At 37.2% G+C, this 23,759-nt stretch overlaps 2 protein-coding genes across 2 annotated transcripts in view; both read right to left on the reverse strand.

Annotated features, from left to right (window-relative positions):
* LOC140137767 (2'-5'-oligoadenylate synthase-like protein 2) overlaps positions 1–23,372 on the reverse strand; it is a 64,593-nt gene extending 41,221 nt beyond the window's left edge. The window contains exons 1-4 of the mRNA XM_072159534.1: positions 23,228–23,372; positions 22,499–22,816; positions 21,492–21,903; positions 18,533–19,877 (exon numbers count right to left, since the gene is read on the reverse strand). Of these exons, the coding sequence (XP_072015635.1) occupies positions 19,742–19,877; positions 21,492–21,903; positions 22,499–22,508 (558 nt within the window). The 5' untranslated portion in view covers positions 22,509–22,816; positions 23,228–23,372 and the 3' untranslated portion in view covers positions 18,533–19,741. The remainder of the gene's footprint in view (positions 1–18,532; positions 19,878–21,491; positions 21,904–22,498; positions 22,817–23,227) is intronic.
* On the reverse strand, positions 2,687–16,667 carry LOC140137766 (2'-5'-oligoadenylate synthase 1A-like). The gene is made up of 5 exons (XM_072159533.1): positions 16,403–16,667; positions 14,540–14,753; positions 13,266–13,584; positions 3,511–3,904; positions 2,687–3,108 (listed from the first exon to the last, which is right to left on the reverse strand). Exons 2-5 carry the CDS (start codon positions 14,750–14,752, stop codon positions 2,976–2,978), a joined length of 1,059 nt encoding a protein of 352 aa, XP_072015634.1. The 5' UTR covers position 14,753; positions 16,403–16,667; the 3' UTR covers positions 2,687–2,975.
* Positions 23,373–23,759: the final 387 nt, after the last annotated feature.

Genomic DNA, 23,759 nt, shown 5'->3' on the forward strand with positions numbered 1-23,759 from the left:
GTAAAAAAGAGAGACTGTTTTAAACAGTGTTAAAAGTGGCATCTGAGTCGAGCCATAGGAGTCAGATCTCAAACAAAACAGTAGACCAGGCCTATTGGTGTGTTTGTTAAAAAAAACTTGACTGCTAATCTGCTATAGACTCAGGTGCAACTTTTAAAATGGCCTCTTTTCTTACACAATTAACCATTGTGACTAAACGCAACAATGTGTGACGCTATAAATTGTTCCACAGGAGTAAAACAAATATAGGGCTATACATATCTTTTTACATTTTGTAAAATATTTTTCGACTTATTTTAAAAAGTATTAGGGGGAACTATTATGAATAATCTATTGACAGCGTTTTAATTTTTGCTAAAAATCTTGACATATATACATGTATTAAGTTTGTAATACCTACTGATGCTTTGCGTTTCATGTGGACCTGATCCAAGCAATCTAATGTCTAACAAGATAAAATTGTGATACAAGCTGGCATGTAACCAGCTCAGTCTACATGTTTTTTGACATTTGATTGTTTTATTTTCAGACAAGTAAAATGATTAGTATAAGACATCTGTCAATTTTCCCCATTGTATTGGATGGATCAGGTACTCATCTGGGTAACAGGGTAATGATTTAGAAGATACAGGAGTTGTTTGAATTTGACTCTGCTTATAGAAACAGAAGAATAATTATAATATCAAACTTGTAGAGTGAATGCATTTAGGAATGAAATCAAAACTCGACCGGCGGACAACTGCCGGTTCCGTCCGGCTGCCATTGTTTAGAACAATAGCAACCGGGCGGAACCGGCGGTCGAGTTTTGATTTCATCCCTTATCATGTTTATATATTATCATGCATGTGTACTGCATGTAGTATATTAAGGAAAATAATTATTGTAGATTGGAAATATATGAAACAGTAACAGTATTTTTATAATCTGAAATATACCGGGTATTTAATTGAATAAGAACTAATCTATTAAAAAGTAAACCATATTTTGTGACTACTTACATATTATTAGCTACTTATATACCATTTTTCGCCCTGATGTGGCAGTGATGACAATGCATTGAGGCAGCCGTTTTGCGCTCGCATCTCTGCAGTGTCTTTGCATCTATGTAGTGCCAGCGCTTTGAGCGAACACTATCAATTTAAAAATGCGCCCAATGAAATTCGCACTGACGTCACCGCCACATCGGGGTAAAAAATGGTATAGTTCTATTGTAACCTATATATTTCAGTACAAGCTGATCATGCTCCATTTCAGGGTGAGTCTTCATAGCATATTTGCTGTAGAAGTGATGAGGTAACAGGATTAACTACCATAGCAATACATGAATACAACTTTTGAATATATCGCACTGCACTAGTACGTTCACACAATACTTCTGCATTGAATCATAGATATCAAAGAACAGGGATAAAGATCTGGATCGTAATTCTATAGAATATTCATATCATGCTGATCACTTGCACCTGTAAGATAAGTATCAGTATTGTATTCAATCTATGATTGCAGACATACACAGGTGATATTAAAAGTGCAACCTGCTTTTAGTGCAGTGCGATATATTCAAAAATTGCATTCATTTATTGCTATGGTAGTTAATCCTGTTACATCATCATCTCTATGGCAAATACTTGCTGACATGTTCTTAAAGGAGCATCTTAGAGAGAATCTTGCAAGAGATTCAAACATTGCACTCTATAGTTAAAGGGGCACTTCGTGATCCACAGCCTCATCCCCCACTTTTCTCAAAAAAAAAGTTGAGATTTTTATATCACTGGAATACTCTGGCTACATAATGTTTATGTACAAAATATTTCTTGCAGATTAATTCGCTTCGCAAAGATATATCGCGAAATTTGAATTTAGTTCTGGTGCACCAGAACGAACTTACAACGTATTGTCTATGGAGCAGTGTAATACACATAATCATGCATAACTCGCAAACGCAAAATCGGAATCAACTGAAATTTTGGGAATATGCTTTTTTCGTGGATATGTACTGAAAAATGTCATAAAAAGAGGATGCTAGGATCACGAAATACTCCTTTAAGTTGACCTTGCTTTTCTTGTCTGTAGTGCACCTGTGAGACCACCTTAGGCAGGGAACAGCATCCCCAGTTAATCGCCAAATATTGCAATATCAGCCTATATTTTAATATGGGGTGATATTAACAGCCAATTTGGCTTCTACTGTTTAAAACTACAAACCTTATGAATTGCATAACATTTAATTTGAAAAAATAGTTATATCTATAATGATGTAAAAGCAGTTTATTAAATTATGTAGTATTGGAAAAACCAAGTCATTTACTGCAAAATCATGATTGTTTTTGGTTTTAGTCTTCTAATCAATCAACAGTCCAATCTCTTTTATCCAGGCATGATGGGACTAGGCATTGGCCAGATGAGTGAAAAATCCAGATATGTGAATAATGGGTAGTTTTTCACTGAATACTGACATTAAGACGTCACATTCATAGTCTGACATCAGCACAAAAAAATCTGGTACTGTATTACAATGTCTTACACAACAAAGAATAAGTCATTCTGATGCTTCAGAGCATAAAATAAGATGTCATGACATTGAAAATAATTATACTTTCCTTTGATGATAATTTCTCCAGATAACATTTACTGAAAAAGTAATTAAACTGTAATTGAAGACCCAAAGAAAAAGAGTAGTTTGTGTATGACGACCTGTTAACCGGACCAAAAATGCTGTACTGTGCAGATCAGCAACCAATCACGTCGCGCCTTTGCCCTGACGTCAGACGCAAACTAGTCTTTTTAATTCGGTCTTCAATTATAAGCATAACTATGAAGCTTTCACTCAACTATTAGGCATGCATGTCTTATTGCTACTTCTAGAGACTTCAATGTAAATTTTGGCCTTAAATGCCAATATGTACAAGCAATTGTGAATTGGATTGTGGAATACCATCAGCATCAGCTTTACTTCATCATCTTCACTGAAAACTTTAATTCACATGAATGCTTCGAAGAAGAGGAGTTTGCAGTGTTTCACGGGCAATCTCACTTATAGTGCCAAGCCCCTTTTTCCATCTCTGAAGCACATTGTCGCTTGGATCAGCTGGATCTAAAAGAATTGGTCTACAGATTCGAAATTGAGAAAAAAACAAGAAAAAACAATGATGAGCTCAAAATATTTGCAAATTTGATAACATGTATGATGTTGTGGGCATCACAGAAATGGATACACTGACAGACTGTTTTATATCACTGACGTTCATCATACAATTACCAAATATTACTCTAAACCGGACTTGATCACTGCATATCATGGAACTCAGTTAATTGCGCAAGTTGACAGTAAAAGTAGAAAAGGGCAGTAGCACAGTAGCAGACTTGAAATCCTGCCTTACAGTAGGCACACCTCTAGCTAATTAACAAGGGTGTGCACAAGATATCTTACTGGGTATCTTACAGTTTACAAACATTGATTACATTTGATTGGTCAGATTGGCATATGGTTATAATTTGTGAGCATCTTACCTTTTCATCATGTCTTTCAATTTCATTCCTCTCTGGGCTGTTTCATCAGAGTAAAAGTTATCCCAGTAATGCTGAAATCCACCCAGCTTGTATGCCAATAATGATAAGACTCGCTTGAATCCTTCTCCCAGATCAAACCTATCAGGCGAACCCATTTCTTCTTCATACACATAGATTGTGATCAATTCCAGTGTGTAGGAATTTATCAACTTTTCTGTCTGCCTCTGGTGCAAATATTCGGCTTTCCAATATTTGACTAAACGTATCAGAGATTTTACGTTGCCTGGCTGAGACTTGACAAACTCTGTCTGCAGTGGCGTCAAGCATGGCTGGTAGATAAATCGCTGACTCTTGGGAGGCATATTCAGCATTGTATTGTACGGTGTACTGAGAACTGGATATATAAAGTAAGCATCAAAATATAACGCTAGGCTGCTTAGTATCTATTTGGTTTTTAATTGAACAAATTTGCCTCCTACTTAATACAGTGCATGCAATAAACCAACAGGAACGGTATAACAATTGAAATGGCAGCCATGCTGGAGGACAGAAAGTTAAGATAACTTAACAGAGGCCCTGGGGCACTCAAGTATGATAGTGTACGCATGCGTGACCAAATTTTCTTTAAACACCCCCAAAATGAGTTTTACCCTACCAGCAAATTGAGGCCCTTAATAAGGTAATTTAATATAAAATTTACCCCCAAATGAGTTTTTTGGCTAGTAAAAATGAAAAAATGGACCCTTTTTGGACTCATAATTTACCAAAAATGTGAAAAGGTACACTAAACAAGTTGTTCAGCTTCAGAAAACTACCCTTATTCTTAAAAATCAGTGTTTTTTAGACCCTAAATGCGCCGTCACTCGCGTAACTTGCCTTGCTTAAAAAACACACCCCCTTTTCCTTGTTTTTTTGGTCACACATGCGTACAGCCCATTTATGTGAGTGATCCCCCGGGACAGAGGGACAGGTCTCTAGATCAATTCCACAACCATTCATACCTATCACACGTTTTATTATATTATCATATGAATTTTCCGTGGTACCTTATGGAGAATTTTATTTAAATGTATTAGTCCAACAATTTTATCTGTGGTTTATCCATTGTAAGCAGGGATTGCAGTGTTGGTTCTCAACTGTGATTTTTGGTTGTCAGCTGTGATTTGTCACTAAAGTGATAGGTTTTATTCCAGGGCTTTTGTTTGTCTTCTCATGTTGTTGGAAAACTGCTGAAAAATTGCCAGTGTTTCTTACAATGGCCAACCACACGCAAAATCTCAGATATGCACCATATCACTCCAATTCAACTCTATTTTTCAAAAAAATCTCTACTTTGGCAGCATACCCCCCTATGTCAATCAACCGCAAGCCTATGGGCTCGGCCTGCAGTAATTTTGGTGGCTATGAGTAAGTATACAGGCCCCACCCCCAATAACTTGGGCCAGGCCCCATCCCCCCTCCAATCTTCCGGAGCCTCTACTATTAGCTTATCAACAAAAGTGCCCACCATGTTCACTTGTAAGGGTAGTGATTTCAGTCAAAATGGGAAAGGCTGGCTACGGGCCTAAATGTTGAATTATATTCTGGCCTTAAGGAAAACAATTCAGGTGCAGCCCCTCTAGAGTCACTTTTATTGGCCAACTACACACAAAATTCTTCTAATAGGGGCACATCCCCCCTCAGACACCTATTGTGTTGCCCAAGAGTGATCAGTGGCATGCCTATTATATATCAACAAAAGTGCATGCCTACCAGCCACCACTGCACTGTTCACTTGCATGGGTATAGTGATTTCAGTCGAAACTCCAACAGGAAAGGCTGGCTTATAAGCCTAAATGTTGGAACTTATTTTGGCCTTTAAGGAAAACAATTCAGGTGCAGGCCATGGGACTCACTTTTATTTCTCACCTCTGGAAAGAGGATTTTAGTATCCATTTTTTATGCCCACTGTGACTGAACTGTAGGAGAAACCTCAATCTACACTGATTGAAGTTTGCATGGTCCTTACTTTCCCTTTAACCTCACTGGTTTTCATAGTGTATCTATGTTAGAGTAAGGGAGTACCAGCATTGGCCATCGGATATAGATTTTTTTCTAATTTAAATATGTGAAAGTCCATGCTGTCCTGATTACAAAACTGAAAATTTTATTTTAATCGGACATTCGGTTCTCGAGATATGGCCTGTCAAAATGGCGCGAAACCAACAAATTTGCAAAAACTTTCTTTTTATTTTCTTTATTTTTGGCATGCAGTGTTTCAGATACAATTAGAGGTGGTATGATACTGAAACTTTGTACATGGGTAGTACACATGAAATGCAACAAACCTACGGTTGTGTTTGGCAAATTTCCATTTGCATAATTAATTAGGGCCCTAATCAAGTTTTCTAATTAGTGGCCCTAATTAATTATGCAAATTGAAATTTGCCAAACGCAACCGTAATTTTGTAGCACCTTGTGTGTACTACCCATGTACCATGCCTCAGTACCACAGCTCTTTTAATTCTATCTGAAAACTTTACTTTGCATAATTCATGCATATATAATTAGAAAATTACCTGGCAACTGGGCTTGTCAAAAATATAGAAAATAAAAAGAAAGTTGTTTCCAATTTGTTGGTTTCGCGCCATTTTGACAGGTCATATCTCGAGAACCGAATGTCCGATTGAAACAAAATTTTCAGTTTTGTAATCTGCAAGGCAAGAGCTTTAACATATTTGAATTGAAAGAAATTAGCCGATAGGGCCACCTTAAATCATGTAATAATAGCAAATGTCTGAGATAAAATAAAATGCAAATTCACAGAATAAGAATTCAAAACTAGAAGGCTATATATTTGTACACAAATACGGCTATACCCGCATGTTATCGGTGTACCCAAACTTATAGTCCTTATTTGCTGAGGACTTAGAATAAAGAAATTGTAAAAAGTCGCCCAATTTGGCAGAAAATGTGTAAAAAGTAAAAGTCCCAGCCACAAGGTTTAATTGAATGTAGGTTGCACTGTCGTAGCACTTAAAATAAAGAAATTGTAAAAAGTCCCCTCCCAGGGGTGTCGTCTCTCTTACTCTCCATAGGTTGCTGTTGTCAGTATCTCTTACTCACAGTAAGGCTATGCAATATGATTAGGGGAAACTATTCCAGAGGGAGTATGTAAATTAAATGGAACAGCCATTTCAGAGGGAGTATGTAAATTATACGGAACAGCCTTTTGGGGGCCATTTCAGAGGGAGTATGTAAATTAAATGGAACAGCCAATGGGTATGGAATTTAACTGGAACAGCCTTAACGCTTCACGCTGGTATTTCCAATTACGATCTGTCTGTTTAGTCCTACGTATGTGGGGTGGATGGGTGTGTGGGTGTTAGTAACAATATAATTCTCACGTGCTATCTGATGATAAACGGCCCGCCCTTTGTTTTAACGTTTGGGGCCCTGGGGCCCATAATATTTGACTTATGAGGCCCATGTACATAATTATGTTGAAGTATAATTCTCTAGTGATATCAGTAGACGCAAGCTTGCCACTGTAGCTACTTTATTTACTGAGTAACGGCCGGCCCTATGTTTTAGCGTTTGGGGCCCTGGAGCCAATATTATGTGATATATGGGGCTCATAATGTACATATAACAATGTAATTCTCACGTGCAATCTGTGTACAAACTCTGAGCCATAAAGCTGCTTTATATGATGAGAAACGGCCGGCCCTTGGTTTTAACATTTGGGGCCCTGGGGCCCAATATATATGACCTTTGGGGCTCATGTACATATGTTAAAGTATGATTCTCAAGTGCTATCAGTAGATTCAAGCTGGGCATTGTAGCTGCTTTATTTACTGAGTAACGGCCGGCCCTATGTTTTAGCGTTTGGGGCTCTGGGGCCCATATTATGTGACATATGGGGATTAAATATACATATGACAATATAATACTAAAGACCTATCTGTGTACCAAATCTGAACCCTGTAGCTACTTTATTTGCTGAGAAACGGCCTGCCCTTTGTTTTAACATTTGGGCCCCTGGGGCCCCCAGCCTTGTACATCTGGGGCCAAAATGGGCAAAAGGCACATCTACAACTTAGGACCCATACATATGCCACATATAAGCCCTAGTGATCTTGTACTTTTAGAGTTAGGCTTGTCAATCTGTTGCACCATATTTTAACATTTGGGCCCCTGGGGCCCATAATATATAACATATGGGGCTCTTGTATATTTGTATATATAGAGTACCCCTAGGGCTATCAGTGTACCAACTCAGGGCCCTGAGGCTGCTTCATTTGATGAGAAATGGCGTGCTTTGTATTTTCACATTTGGGCCCCTGGGGCCCGTGACCTTTGACCTCTGGGGCCGAGATGGGCAAAAGGCACATCTATGGGGTAGGGCCCATAAGTGTACCACATATGGGCCCTGGGGCCCTTGTAGTTTTAGCGCTAGCCTTGACAGAATGATGTGTTTGATAGGAGAAGGAAAATAACTAGAAGGCTATATATTTGTACACAAATACGGCTATACCCGCATGTTGTCGGTGTACCCAAACTTACAGTCCTTATTTGTTGAGGACTTAAAATAAAGAAATTATAAAAAAATTGCCCAATTGGCCGGAAAATGTGTAAAAAGTGAAAGTTCAAGTCACAAGCTTTAATTGAACGTAGGTTGCACTTAAAATAAAGAAATTGTAAAAAGTCCCCTCACAGGGGAGTGGTCTCTCTTACTCTACATAGGTTGCTGTTGTCAGTCTCTCTTATTCACAGTGAGGTTATGTAATATGATTAGGGGAAAACTATTCCAGTGGGAGTATGTAAATGAAATGGAACAGCCATTTCAGAGGGAGTATGTAAATTAAACGGAACAGCCTATTTTGGGGCCATTTCAGAGGGAGTATGTAAATTAAATGGAACAGCCAATGGTTATGTAATTTAACTGGAACAGCCTTAACGCTTCACGCTGGTATTTTCAATTATTATATTACTAGCGGGAGACCCGCTAGTTGAGTAAACGGGAGCGGTTAGTAAACGGGAGTGGTTAGTAAACATGGTAAACGGTGATGATAATCATGGTGTCTTGGTGTAGATTATTCATCCAGTATTAGTAATGATCATGTTAGCTTGATAATCATTTTTTTTTTTTATGTTAGCTCCTGTCATATTAAAGAAGTGAATATCCAGACCTGTGATAATGTTGTTATACTCACTCAATCCCTCAGATTTCTTTTGAAACAGCTCGTGACAAAATGTTTGATTTTAACTTTATCCCAAGAAACATAAAACATTAATGTTAGAAGAGTTTTGCAAGAAAACGTTTCAATTTCGGGTTATAATGGTATAAAACATTTAAGCAACTTCTTTCAAAGTTGCAGCAAAACATTTAAAGCGAGCCCGTGTTGTTAATAGCTAGGCCTACATTATAGCCAGGATTTATTTGCGGGGGCCGCAGAATTTCAAAAATGTGGACTTTCAAAGTTCCACTAAAGTGGGCTCACCCTCCCTACCATTTAATCTTTTCCTGATCTTTTCGGGCTATACGCGACACAACGGTGCTTCGTGCCATTCAAAAAGGTGGCGGCAAAAACTTAGAGTGTGCCCCCTTCCCACATTCCACATTCACACGCCACTGTCACGTCTCAGAGAAACAGTCAGTCACGTACATAGACATTTGTCTGGGGTCACGTATACGTAGGCCTATGCGCGGTAAGCCAACATTAAGTGCGTTCATACCATGCGCCGCAATGCGCGTGAAACTATGGTGCCGTGTACGCGCAGATGCGTGACTGGCCACTTACCGCGAATGTTGGACAGCGCTTGCATTTGACGCGTTTGCTGTCATGACCTGACCAATAAGGTTATTGACCTCAACGGCCTAGCAACATACCATTTTTTTTTGTTATTTCCATAGTGATTGAATAGTTTTGCAAAAAATGAACGTCAGATGGTTTAATGGCAATATGTACCCGATTAATGTACGAATAAATCAGAGCTGAAAGTGAAAGCATCTCGGAGCCTGCTTCTGGACAAGATTTAGCGACTTCCTTTTATTTATATAGATAATACGGATCTGTCTGTTTAGTCCTATGTGTGTGTGTAGGTGGGGGTGTGGGTGGGGGTGTATATTGTTAGTAACAATATAATTCTCGGGTGCTATCTGTGTACCAATTATGACCCCGGAAGCTGCTTTATTTGATGAGAAACGGCCGGCCTTTTGTTTTAACATTATGGGCCCTGGGGCCTATAGCATTTGATTTATGATGCCCATTTACATATGTAGAAGTATAATTCTCAAGTGCTTTCAGTAGAGTCAAGCTGGGCAATGTAGCTGCTTTATTTACTGAGTAACGGCCGGCCCTATGTTTTAGTGTTTGGGGCCCATATTATGTGATATATGGGGCTCATATGTACATATAACAATGTAATTCTCAGGTGCAATATATGTACAAACTGTAAGCCCTAAAGCTGCTTTATATGATGAGAAACGGCAGGCCCTTTGTTTTAACATTTGGGGCCCTGGGGCCCATAATATTTGACTTATGAGGCTCATGAACATATGTTGAAGTATAATTCTCTAGTGCTATCAGTAGACTCAAGCTGGGCACTGTAGCTGCTTTATTTACTGAGTAACGGCCGGCCCTATGTTTTAGCGTTTGGGGCCATGGGGCCCATATAATGTAATATATGGGGCTCACATGTACATATAACAATGTGATTTTCAGGTGCAATATGTGTACTAACTCTGAGCCCTAAAGCTGCTTTATTTACAGAGTAACGGCAGGCCCTATGTTTTAGCGTTTGGGGCCCTGGGGCCCATATAATGTAATATATGGGACTCACATGTACATATAACAATATGATTTTCAGGTGCAATCTGTGTACTAACTCTGAGCCCTAAAGCTGCTTTATTTACAGAGTAACGACCGGCCCTATGTTTTAGCATTTGGGGCCCAGGGGCCCATATTATGTGACATATGGGGTACATATATACATATAACAATATAATACTGAAACCTATCTGTATACCAAATCTGAGCCCTGTAGCTACTTTATTTGCTGAGAAACGGCCGGCCCTTTGTTTTAACATTTGGGCCCCTGGGGCATCTAGCCTTGTACATCTGGGGCCAAAATGGGCAAAAGGCACATCTACAATTTAGGGCTTATACATGTGCAACATATGAGCCCTAGTGCAATTGTAGCTTTAGAGCTAGGCTTGTCAATCTGTTGCCCCATATTTTTAACATTTGGGGCCCTGGGGCCCATAATATATAACATATGGGGCTCATGTCTACTTGTATTTATAGAGTACCCCTAAGGCTATCAGTGTACCATCTCAGGGCCCTGAGGCTGCTTCAGCTGATGAGAAACATCATGGTTTGTGTTTTTACATTTGGGCCCCTGGGGCCCGTGACCTTTGACCTCTGGGGTCGAGATGGGCAAAAGGCACATCTACGCGTAGGGCCCATAAGTGTACCACATATGGGCCCTGGGGCCCTTATAGTTTTAGCTCTAGCCTTGACAGAATGATGTGTTTGATAGGAGAAGGAGATGAAGAAGAAACCACAGGATGGGAAGATACCCTGCATGCTATTGCATGCGGGTATAAGAAGGAGAACTAGAAGGCTATATATTTGTACACAAATACGGCTATACCCGCATGTTATCGGTGTACCCAAACTTACAGTCCTTATTTGCTGAGGCCTTAAAATAAAGAAATTGTATGTGTAAAAAGTGAAAGTCCAAGTCACAAGCTTTAATTGAATGTAGGTTGCACTGTCGTAGCACTTAAAATAAATATACTGTAAAAAGTTCCTCCCAGTGGAGTCGCTCTCTTATTCTCCATAGGGTGCTGTTGTCAGTCTCTCTTACTCACAGTGAGGCTATGCAATATGATTCAGGGGAAACTATTCCAGAGGGAGTATGTAAATTAAATGGAACAGCCATTTCAGAGGGAGTATGTAAATTAAACGGAACAGCCTTTTTGGGGCCATTTCAGAGGGAGTATGTAAATTAAATGGAACAGCCAATGGGTATGTAATTTAACTGAACAGCCTTAACGCATCACGCTGGTATTTCCAATTATGATATCATACGATCTGTCTGTTTAGTCCTCCGTGTGTGGGGTGGCTGGGTGTGTGGGTGTTAGTAACAATATAATTCTCAGGTGCTATCTGAGCCCGAAGCTGCCTTATTTGATGAGAAACGGCCCGCCCTTTGTTTTAACATTTGGGGCCCTGGGGCCCATAATATTTGAATTATGAGGCCCATGTACATAATTATGTTGAAATATAATTTCCTAGTGCTATCAGTAGACTCAAGCTGGCCACTGTAGCTACTTTATTTACTGAGTAACGGCCGGCCCTATGTTTTAGCGTTTGGGGCCCTGGGGCCAATATTATGTGATATATGGGGCTCATAGGTACATATAACAATGTAGTTCTCAGGTGCAAACTGTGTACCAACTCTGAGCCATAAAGCTGCTTTATATGATGAGAAATGGCCGGCCCTTTGTTTTAAGATTTGGGGCCCTGGGGCCCAATATAAATGACTTATGGGGCTCATGTACATATGTTGAAGTATGATTCTCAAGTGCTATCAGTAGACTCAAGCTGGGCATTGTAGCTGCTTTATTTACTAAGTAACGACCGGCCCTATGTGGTAGGATTTGGGGCCCTGGGGCCCATATTATGTGACATACGTGGATTATATACATATGACAATATAATACTAAAGACCTATCTGGGTACCAAATCTGAACCCTGTAGCTACTTTATTTGCTGAGAAACAGCCGGCCCTTTGTTTTAACATTTGGGCCCCTGGGGCCCCTAGCCTTGTACATCTGGGGCCAAAATGGGCAAAAGGCACATCTACAACTTAGGGCCCATACATATGCTACTTATGAGCCCTATTGATCTTGTACTTTTAGAGCTAGGCTTGTCAATCTTTTTGCACCATATTTTAACATTTGGGGCCTTGGGGCCCACAATATATAACATATGGGGCTCTTGTATATTTGTAAATATAGAGTACCCCTAGGGCTATCAGTGTACCAACTCAGGGCCCTGAGGCTGCTTCATTTGATGAGAAACGGCATTCTTTGTATTTTAACATTTGGGCCCCTGGGGCCCGTGACCTTTGACCTCTGGGGCCAAGATGGGCAAAAGGCACTTCTGAGGGTAGGGCCCATAAGTGTACCACATATGGGCCCCAGGGCCTTTGTAGTTTTAACGCTAGCCTTGACAGAATAATGTGTTTGATGGAGGAGAAGGAGGAGGAAAAGGAGGAGGAGGAGGAGAAGAAACCACAGAATAAGAATATACCCGTCCATGCTTCGCATGCGGGTATAAGAAACCACAGGATGGCAATATACCCGTCCATGCTTCGCATGCGGGTATAATTGGCTCCTGAAAATGGCTCTTTAAGTGAACAGTCAGGGCATTAATTGTCACAATCAAAATTGTGTAAATCAGGTAGAATTTGTTAGTTTGGAAAATAAGCTAAAGCTTTATCTCAGAAACCATTACTTATTATATAACTCATACATGAGATTCTTGTCATTTGATTCGCCCATACAATTTATTATTATTATTATTATTTTTAGCATCAGCTGCAAAAAGACTTTTGAACTCGGTGTGAGTCATATAAAACAAATATTAAATGCTTTTATTTGTTCAATTGAAAGAATTAATATTAACAGTCCATATTTTACCTCATGAAATAATTCTTACCATTGAACTTATAAACATTCAATATTTGTATAATGTACTTACTTCTCTGCATTGTCACTTCATCATCAATATAATTGTAGTCCAGGTTGTTTCCAGTAAAAAGAATATCAATTTCCAGGATACCACCAGTTTCCTGCTTTGCGTATACCTTCAACTGTAAATTACTGACTTTCTCACATCTGGCTGTAAATGAAGCCTGTTGAAGAGCCGTAACAACTTTCTCTACTAGTGGTTTGAGATGTCCACGCCTGTACTTCCCTGTTTTTGTATTTGCCTTCAGCTTAGGAATGCCATTCAATACAACCACACAGTCCAGATCAGACCCATCTTTGTAGAAGGTACCCTTTTCTATAGATCCTCCCTGTAACATCAAAATCATTCATAATCAGAGCTGAGGTAATAACGGAGGTAAGCTAATTAGTCACTAAGGGCAGGGAAGAACGTGGGGAAAAGGACCATTGAGAAATAAATAAACAAAATTAGAGACAAACAAATGATCAGATTGCAAACAGCTAATGGATATAATTAAATACCTCTATGATGTCATTTTATCTATTGCTACAAATTCATCTTCAAGGTGCATAATTCAACAGGTTTTTCCCCACAATTTAACAAAAACATTTTCTTCGAAATTTTCACATGATTTGATTTTTTTGTAAATAAATAAAGTTTAAAATCGATTTAAATTTTAAAAAATCTGATTTAAATCAAAAAATCTATGCCTATGATTTAAAAAAATATATTAAGAAAATCTCCAACCCTGCTGTGTAGCTAAAAAAGACCCTAAGTTTTACCAAAACAGAGAAATTAAAGACCCATGATTTGATTATTTGATTTTTCAGCTCTAAAAGACCCCAAAATTGCTCATTCATTTCTTTTCAGGGAGATTTTCAACCAGAGAGCCAAGAATGACTATTGAATTTGCAGCTCCAAAATACTACCTTTTACAAATACATTTTGTGTACACCACCTGCTCCGCACCATTTCCAGTTCTATTGAAAACATACCCACCAAAAAAAATGATTCGATGTGCCTCCTCCCAACACCATACTTAGCCCTATGACATTGGCTTATGTTAGTGAGTAATCTTACAGCCAATCAATGAACAAAGAATTTACTATGAATGACGGACATAGAACAAATATTATTCTGCTTCTTTGGAGGCTCCTGGTTACATCCTTTGGCCCTAGATGACTTTAACTAGAGCCTCTCAATGTAGTCTTACCAGGGCTAAAATATCATAGTGCAGTGTGCCTATTTTGCCACCAACAACAGCAGCAACAAATTAACAATATAAGTGTTGTTTGTAAACATACCTTTCGAACTTCTTTTACTTTGACAGGTTTGGCCTTTGGCCCTTTGGTCTTCATATCAGGCATATTATGCAAAAATCTCACTAGGTCATCCATGCTCTTGTTACTCTCAACAGCAAAGCTCCTTGAACCTTCTTCAACATTATCTTGGAACCACTCTTGTAGATTTTCTTGGGACAGATTCCATGGTTCTTGCCGACTAAAATTTGAAGCCATTCTATATAGTAGGAAAAGTAAGGGGATCACCTGAAATTTGTAAGTGTAATGATTATTCCTAAAAAAATGTGTAAATTAAAAGGTTACTAAAACCTAAATGTGTTAAAAAAATGTGTTATAATAACTAAAATAAAACTATATAATCCCATGACTTCACACAATGTAAATGACAAAATGGTTTATCATTTCGCTATGAAACCAAAACCAAAAAAGTCCACTATTTTATACACCGGTTTAAATATTTCACTATTCAGTTGCATGATATGTCACATGAGCCTTCATAACTTGTTTCCCTGTAAAAAGTAAAACAGAAATCGTGATGGGTATGCAACACAAGCACAAAACGCCTTGTTTGCTATTTTGCTATATTAAGTCATTTAGACCTACTTCAATTTATGATAAAAGGTGAGAACTCAATTGTAAAGTACAATTGTAAATTACAAAAAAAGAAGGATTCTTTTAAAAACAGATTTCAACAAGGGGGAAAATAATTGTCAAAACTCTTATCTCATATAGATAGTTTAATCATGCAATACTTTACAGAATACCTTATTGGACTTTGAACAATGGATGAATAGACCCTTATAAGCAATGTCAACAACAAAAATACCAGATGATTTCATTTAGCCATAACTTGAGTTTCAAAATAGATATCTGAATCCAAAAATGATAAAAGAATATCCCAACGAGCAGAAAATGTTTTCAAAAATATTTTTGGAGGGAAGGTTACCAGAAGACATTAAAATGTCGGGTTATATATATATAAAGGGCGTATAAATGTTTTCATAACTTTCACAAACATAAGGCTAATGAAATGAAATGATTAGTTTCCTGTCACATTTTTTTCAGTGAAACATTAGGTCATGATTTAATTATTCATTATTTTGGAAACTTTCATTATTGTCAAAACTTTCATTTACCTATATTGTTGATGAAAGTCCATCTCAAAACGTGTTTTAATGCTTAGATTATCATTACAAACATTTTGCAACAGATTGAGAAAAAATTTGAATTTGTTAATTATTATTAAAATGAAAAGAAATTTGCAATTTTTGTAATCACTAGAAACATGATGAGGTACTCCTTAAATTTCCATTATTTACTACATCTTCTACCCCTACAACTAAGAAAATCATGATTATGATCAGCAGGGAATGTCAGACATTTTGAGAGTTCTTATTCTGATTATTTTCATATCAATATTCAGATAATTGACTTTTTTATGAAAATAATGAAAGTTTTGGTCAAATTGAAAAGGTGATGCGGGCGGGTGTCAGGAAACTTGGAATCAACTTTCATTAGCCTAATGAACTTACTCCAAAATATTCTTAACCTAATGTAATTCAAGTTTTGACACAATATTTGGAAAAAACTGTTTGGAAAGCATATTTTTACAATAACATTTTGACAATATTTTAAAAATGTTGTAGTGTCTTTTCATACAAAATGTATTGAAACATGTTCATGACCTTTATAAAACCTGCCAACATTTAATGATATTAAAAAGTTTATACCAAAACCTAATATATAACCCTTTTAAATGTTTTAAAACCTTTTTGTGTTTACTGGGATGCATTTTGTAAGGAATTTGTAATATATTTTAAAGTGAATTTTACAGATTGAAATGTACTGACTAGTTACGACACTTACTTTACTTTGCAAGTCTCCAGAGTACTATCCACAATGATAACAAAAATGTATCAAATTTAAAACACTATAGATTAATTTAACTGATGTTGTCTTCAGTTCCAATAAAATGGTGCAGCTTTACTCTTTCCCTTGGATGCTAGAATCTTCCGCTTCTAGCATGAGATATTTTTAGCTATCAATGATCTATTTTCGCAACACAAATATAACTGCTGGAAATCCCCGACAGTGATTGATGGCATTGGAAATATTTCATAAGCTATTATTTTCAAGTATGTAATTTTTTTGCAATTTGCAAGATTTAGGAAATTACTAGTATGCAAGTTGCTTTTTTCATGAAATATTCACTACTCTGTGGCATTAATACATAATAATTATTCATATCTTTACATTTGTTTATCCATGCTCATGTGTGGAATCCACAAAAATAAAACAACTTGAAAAATTACAGCTTATACAGCATTGTAAATAGGCCTATCAGCTAGAACTATAATGATGCTTCACGTATGTCTGGGGAAAAGTCCGAGCAATGCTATGATCATGCAACATCCAATCACTGATAACATAATATTACCCATACATATATTATGACCTTTTAAGCCTTATTGCACAATAATTTCACAAATGATTAGGCTGGTAACACCATTTAAATATATTTGAAGTTTAATAGCATAAAGTGGACAGATATTTTACTCTTGTGCAACCAGAATTCAGATTTGACATTACAAATGACAATTGGAAATCAATCTAATAAAACCAAAGTCTGATTTAACCAGTGATCCATTTTTTCTTTGATCCTCCACCAGTCAGGACAAAAACAATCACAGAAAATCCACTATTTTAGACCAAATTTCCCCTGTTTTTGGCCAAAATTACCTTATTCCTGGAAAACTTCATATTTTTGCCAAAAAATTTCAATTCATTGTTCCCCAGAAAAAAATAATAATAGCACTGCCACTGCATTTAACATGATAGCATAAAAGTATGAACACTTTTTTTTGTGACACAATCTACTCCATGGGGGCCAAAGGAGGCATTTTTGAAAATTATTGAGTTACTATAATTATTACATTGTACAAACATTAGGCTATCATATACTGAAAACACCAAAGGTCTAGCATACTTGGTTCTAAAGTTTTGAAGTTTTGTGATGTCTATTTTCTTATGTATTTTAGTGTTTTTTTACTCCATATTTTTGCCTTTATCTCAATTTCAAATTTGCCGCCTTTGGCCCCCATGGACCAGATCATGTCACATTTGCAAACGAGGTCTTCAAACCATGGTTAACATATAATGATCTGGTCCATGGGGGCCAAAGGCGGCAAATTTGAAATTGAGATAAAGGCAAAAATATGGAGTAAAAAAAAATAAAATACATAAGAAAATACACATCACAAAACCTCATAATTTTAGAACCAAATATGCTAGACCTTTGCTTTTTTTTTTTTTCAGTAAATGATAGTATAATTATTATCTTGTAGTAACATTAGGCTAACTCAATTTTCAAAAATGCCTCCTTTGGCCCCCGTGGGGCAGATTGTGTCACAAATGTGAGAACAGTAATTCAGTTACAGAACAAGTTCTTTGCAATGTTTTATAGAATAAGCATAAAGTGGAGTATTTAGGCAATATATTTTGTCCAGATATCTCTGGTTCAATTGTTTAAAGCTTATAAATATATATATGGATATAAGAAGTATAAGAACGTAAAAAAGCACATGGTGTATAACTGCCTATATCACACTTTTCATCGACTGTGCCACATGACATCCAGTTCTCTGAATACACTCTGAACCCTAACATAATTATACTAACCCTAACCAGAACCCATCCCAATGCAACACCATATCCTAAACACAGGATGGGGAGTGTTATCATCAGTGATGGTGTCAGGATTTTTTTCTCAGGTCCGAATTTGAACATTTACAATATTGCAATTTGTGCCCAAAATAGTGCAATATTCAGTGATTTATTTCTTTTAACTGAGATACAGAGTATAAATTAAACATAGCTTCTGGTTATGATTTTACCATTTTATATGCAATTAGGTAATAAACCAAAAATTTGATTAGCCTAAAGTTCATTAGTACATGTTACAGATCAAGCTATAGCTTTTAAATTATATACACTTACTTCAAGGAGCTGGACAGAAAATTTTCAGATGACTATCCACAATGAAAACAAAAATGTATCAGACTTCCACAATATAGTACACACTTGGTAAATAAGTACTGCTGCCGTTTCACCTGGCTTTTATTCTTTCCCTTAGATTCTAGAATCTTCTGCAGTACATGAGTGATATTTTTAGCTATGCATGTATCTTTTTTGTGATACAAATAAAACTGCTGGAATTCCCCAATAGAGATTGGCACTGGGGATTGGCAGCATTTGTCCCAGGTCTCTACAACTGACTTCTAGGCATGAGAATGCAGACCTGAAACTAACAGTGAAAATACTGAAAAATTATTTTAAAAAGGTGAAAAACAGCATAAAATTGGGATAAAATGGCTCAAATTGGGCTGAAAATAATAGAAAACACATAAATTTGATCAAATCCGCTAAAAAGAGGTCTGAGAATAGCTTTTTTGAAAACTGCCTAAAAAGTGTATGAATTTGGCCTTAAAAAGCCTGAAAAATTCTTATGCCTGACTTATGGACCCAGAACATGCCATGCTTGGCTATATACTCACAAGTGTCTGTGCAAGAGGTAATACCATGATCATGCAATAATGTTCAAATTAATACCTGGTAATATCAATTAAATGATTTATGCCTTATTACACAATGGTGACAGCTAGTATTTGCACCTGTTCACAATTCAATAGCATGCAATATAAGTTGATTACTATCAGTTATCTATTTTTACATTGTGGAAATCCCCAACAGTGATTGGTGGCAATCATGACATTGACTATGGGCTAGCCCTAGAACATGGTGATTTGACTTTTTACATATGTCTGGAAATATTTTCTTCCATTTATCAGTTGGGCATGATTGATAAATTTGTAATTATGTATCTTTGTATTTAACATAGTATATGCCATATGCCTGGTCATGTAAACTTGACCAATATGCCTACTGCTATATGCTATGACATATTACAACAAACTAAGCAATCATAAATATACAAGCACATAAGATGTTTAAAACTTTATATTGACAAAAAATAAATCTATTATAGTTCTCTATCATATCTCAAAAGCCATTTATCATTCATAATTTACAATATGTCATTATTGGCCAATTATATAACCATAACTCTTAAGCTTGCATGGCATATGCTACAAATGTAAAAGCTGAAAACGTGCTAAAATCTGCTCCTTCTCTACCAATTTGGCATTATTATTGTCTATACCACAGTATTTTCCATGAAAGGAGTCTCCAGTGTTTCCTTGCAAACTTGGACACCTTGTGAAGTCCATCCATCCATCTTTCAAAGACATTGTCAGTTGGGTCAGCTGGATCTAACAGGACTGGTCTGCAAAATTTAAATGAAACAAAAGAATCTTAATAATATAGTCATTAAAGCAAAATGTGTGATTTGTATTAAAAATAGACTTTGTATTTTTTCTAAAAATAATGTTAACTTTCACAACCGGATAATTACGTCCTCTTTTAATTTTTGGCCGAAAAATGAGAAAAAACGGAGATAATCGCTCATTTTATTTCAGTGCCTATCACTGTATGTATCAGTGTGTCAAGGTCGAGCTGTTGAACATTCCATAACTTCATGCATGGACGATAAATAAGACATATAACTTCAGCCTCATAGTTTATTTGTCAATTATTCTGTTTGACCAAGTTCGATATCAGGGTTCAAAAATAGCTGAAAATCTAGTATTCCGATGATTATAAACTTATCAATTTTACTGTAATTTACTGTAATAAAAGCATTTCATGTCATTCAGGGTATTTAAGTACATCATTTAGTATTACAATCGTGTAAAATTTCAAGAAAAAATGAGGGCTTTATTGCTTTCCTCATCTCCATCAAAATGGAAATATTGGAATCAGTGGAAAGCCTGTACTAATTCTTATTTACTTTGTGAAATAGTACGGCTGAAAATGTTGTTTGGATTTTATATGCCAATTAAAGAGGGCTAACCCACTCATTTTGGCTCGTGTATCAAAAGGGATTAAAAAATTGGCATAAAATTTTGTGGGAGTGGGGGTCAGCAGCACAGGGGCAGATTTAGTGGGGGGCCTGACATTATGTATTTTTGCGGCGGTGGCTCGGCGCCCCCTCTATTAAAAATTCCTGGATCCGCCCCTGCAGCATATAGCCAGGCAGGGCCGTTCCGACCATTAGGCCAGGTAAGGCGGTCGCCTAGGGCGGCAAACGCAGAGGGGCGCAAAAAAGGGGGCGAAAAAGTAAAAAAAAAAAAAAAAATGGGAGGGATAAAAAATACAGAAAAGGAAAATTTATTTGTGGTAGACCTTATTTAAAATCAATCAATTGACCAATTCAGCATCGATTCTGCGCCTTAATCCATGAAAGTCAAATTTTCAAGCAACAAGCATTTCACTACAAAAATCATTTTAAAGATCAATTAATAATTAATTACAGCTAAAATTTATTTGTGGTAGACCTTATTTAAAATCAATTAATTGACCAATTCAGCATCGATTCTGCGCCCCTCCAAGCGATGAAAGTCAAAATGTTCGTGTGCTTTGCGCGCATTTCACTTCAAAATCATTTTAAAGATAATTAATAATTAATTACAGCCAAAACAAGCGCAATAGTTTCAAGAATCGGGGTGAGGGGGCGTCACAAGCCCTAACTGCGCCACTGGTGTGCAGTATACAAATAGGTGGCCAGTTTTCAAGGAGGTAACCACCTTAAACACTTTTTTGGTGTGCTTTGGTGGGGCGGCGGGGAGAGGATTTGCCTAGGGCGGCAAAATCCCTAGGAACGGCCCTGTAGCCAGGGAGAGCCAGGGGAAAAATTTCACTCCACAGAAATTTTTGCTAAGGAGCCATTCAACCAATGTGGAAATAACATGTGATGAAATCTGAACCTTAGTTATATGCTTATTTAGGAATATTCATATACTTTATAACATACAAATCGTAATTTTTCTACAAAACTCACATTTTGGTAAAGTACTGGCTTCTCCCAAGCTTCAAGCGTGTGATATTTCTCTGTGCCACGTCTTTTGAGTAGTAGGTATCCCAAAAGTGTTGAAAACCATCCAGTCTGGCTGCTAACAAAGACAGAACTCTTTTGAATCCTTCCGCCAGATCAAATTTGTCAGGTGAGTCCATTTCATCTTTGTACACGTAAATGGTGATCAATTCCAAGGTGTAGGAATTAATCAACTTCTCTGTCTGCCTTCGTTGTAAATATTCAGCTTTCCAATATTTGACCAAACGAATGAGAGATTTCACATTGGTTGGCTGAGACTTGACAAACTCAGTTTGCAGTGGTGTCAAGCATGGCTGGTATATGAATCGCTGAGCCTTGTCATTCATTTTCATCATGGCGTTGTAGGGTGCGATCAATCCTGTAAATTCATAATGAATGTAACAATGGGTAGAAGACAAACACACATCGATCTACCCCCACACACAAACCACCAGCGAATCCAGGATCTTTTCCTGTGGGGGCTCAGAGGGGGTTTCACGGGGGTTTCAGTGTTATTTTGCCAAAATACAGCTGATTTTACATAATTTTTAACAATGTGCAGGGGGGCTTCAGAACCCAAAGCCCCCCACCCCCGGACACGCCACTGCAAACCTACACAAATCCCGAGTCAGTGGCCTCATTTACCTTACGTCACAATTCAAGACTCGTAACAACTCTGTCTTTTCCAGGGTTAAAAATAAACCAGTATATATGATACAATCACACAAACTTGTATAATAGGTATTGTAATCCAATCTTTGATAAAAGGAACAATTTTTTCTGCAAAAGCCTGAATGATGAAAAACAATTTTTAAAGCAGAAATTGAATTGAAATTTTTGTTTGCCCTCAAATTTCTATACTCATTGACAAGTACTTCAAATCACATACAATGAGTATTAAATATCATGTAAGAACTTAACTGCAAAATAAATAAGTAGCATATAAATCAACATCAGATGCAAGTGAAACTTACTTTTCTTCATTTCTGCCGATCTTCATATTCATAGTTCAGATTATCTGCTGTCAGGAGAACATCAATTTCCGTTTCACCTTGGTTTGCTTGCTTCACCGTCACTTTCAGTTGCATGTTATTATCTCCCTTGTTGCAACTTTTCACAAATGATGCCGCTTGAAGAGCTGCCACTATTTTCTCAACTCGTGGCCCAAGAATCTGTTGTCTATATCGCCCGGTATCACTCACTTCCGATAGTGGCTTGATCTCATTGGAAATAACTACACAGTCAAGATCGGATCCATCCTTGATAAAGGTGCCTTTTTCAAGAGAACCCGCCTGTCAAAATTAAATCAAAAGTAACACTTTAAAGCGATCACAATATAAATGTTAACTTATATCCATAATGTAACATCTGCTGAGGAGGATGCCCTCAACGTTTTTTAAACTTCAGATTTTTATTACACAATTGTAATGTACTGAACTAAACTAACATACCCTGCAATAATCAGGGCTGAACATAATTATAAAGGTCCTGTAATAATCAAAGCCAAATCTGGCCCGAAGTCCAGAGACTTTAATTTTCAGATTTTTTAATTTTTAGCGCACTAAAAACATACACATTTTGGATTCATGCACGATCATGCCACAGCTGGTCACAGCCTGTACCGCTGCCACACTGTGCACTCTGATCTACTTCATGACAACAACTATTCCCATCCCATAGCTGTAGTCAAACTCAAAACATACCTTTCGCACTTCTTTAATCTTGATTCCTTTGAACTCTTGGAGAAATCTAACAAGGGTATCCATGCTTTCATTGCATCCAGTAGCAAAATCCTGACAACCATCTTCCACATTTTCTTTGTACCACTTCTCCAGCCCCTTTGGAGAGGACATACTGTAAAACCCCGTCTACAAGGATATACCTAAGAAACGCCCTCAATAAAATTGGTTGCTTGTTGTATTTGGAGTTTGAGCAAATATATACTGGCACTGGGTGGCTATGCATTCCATCTAAGTATGTTGTAACACCAATCAATTGTATTGACATAATAACGACTGTTTCAGATATCAGGATCGTATATAGCTCAATTGATAGAGCGTCAGACTTTGGAACTGAAGACATGCTGAAGAGAGCATGGTCCGGGCACCGGTTCCGTTTTTTCATTCTCGTTTAATTTTAACTTTTGACATGTTCTTTTTATCTTTCTTCAAATCTACCTTTCTACTTTTAATTTTAGGTGCGTTTTTTTTTTTTTTTTAGTTTTTTTATAGTTTT

The sequence above is a fragment of the Amphiura filiformis genome, chromosome 17 (assembly GCF_039555335.1).
Source record: "Amphiura filiformis chromosome 17, Afil_fr2py, whole genome shotgun sequence".
NCBI lineage: Eukaryota > Metazoa > Echinodermata > Ophiuroidea > Amphilepidida > Amphiuridae > Amphiura > Amphiura filiformis.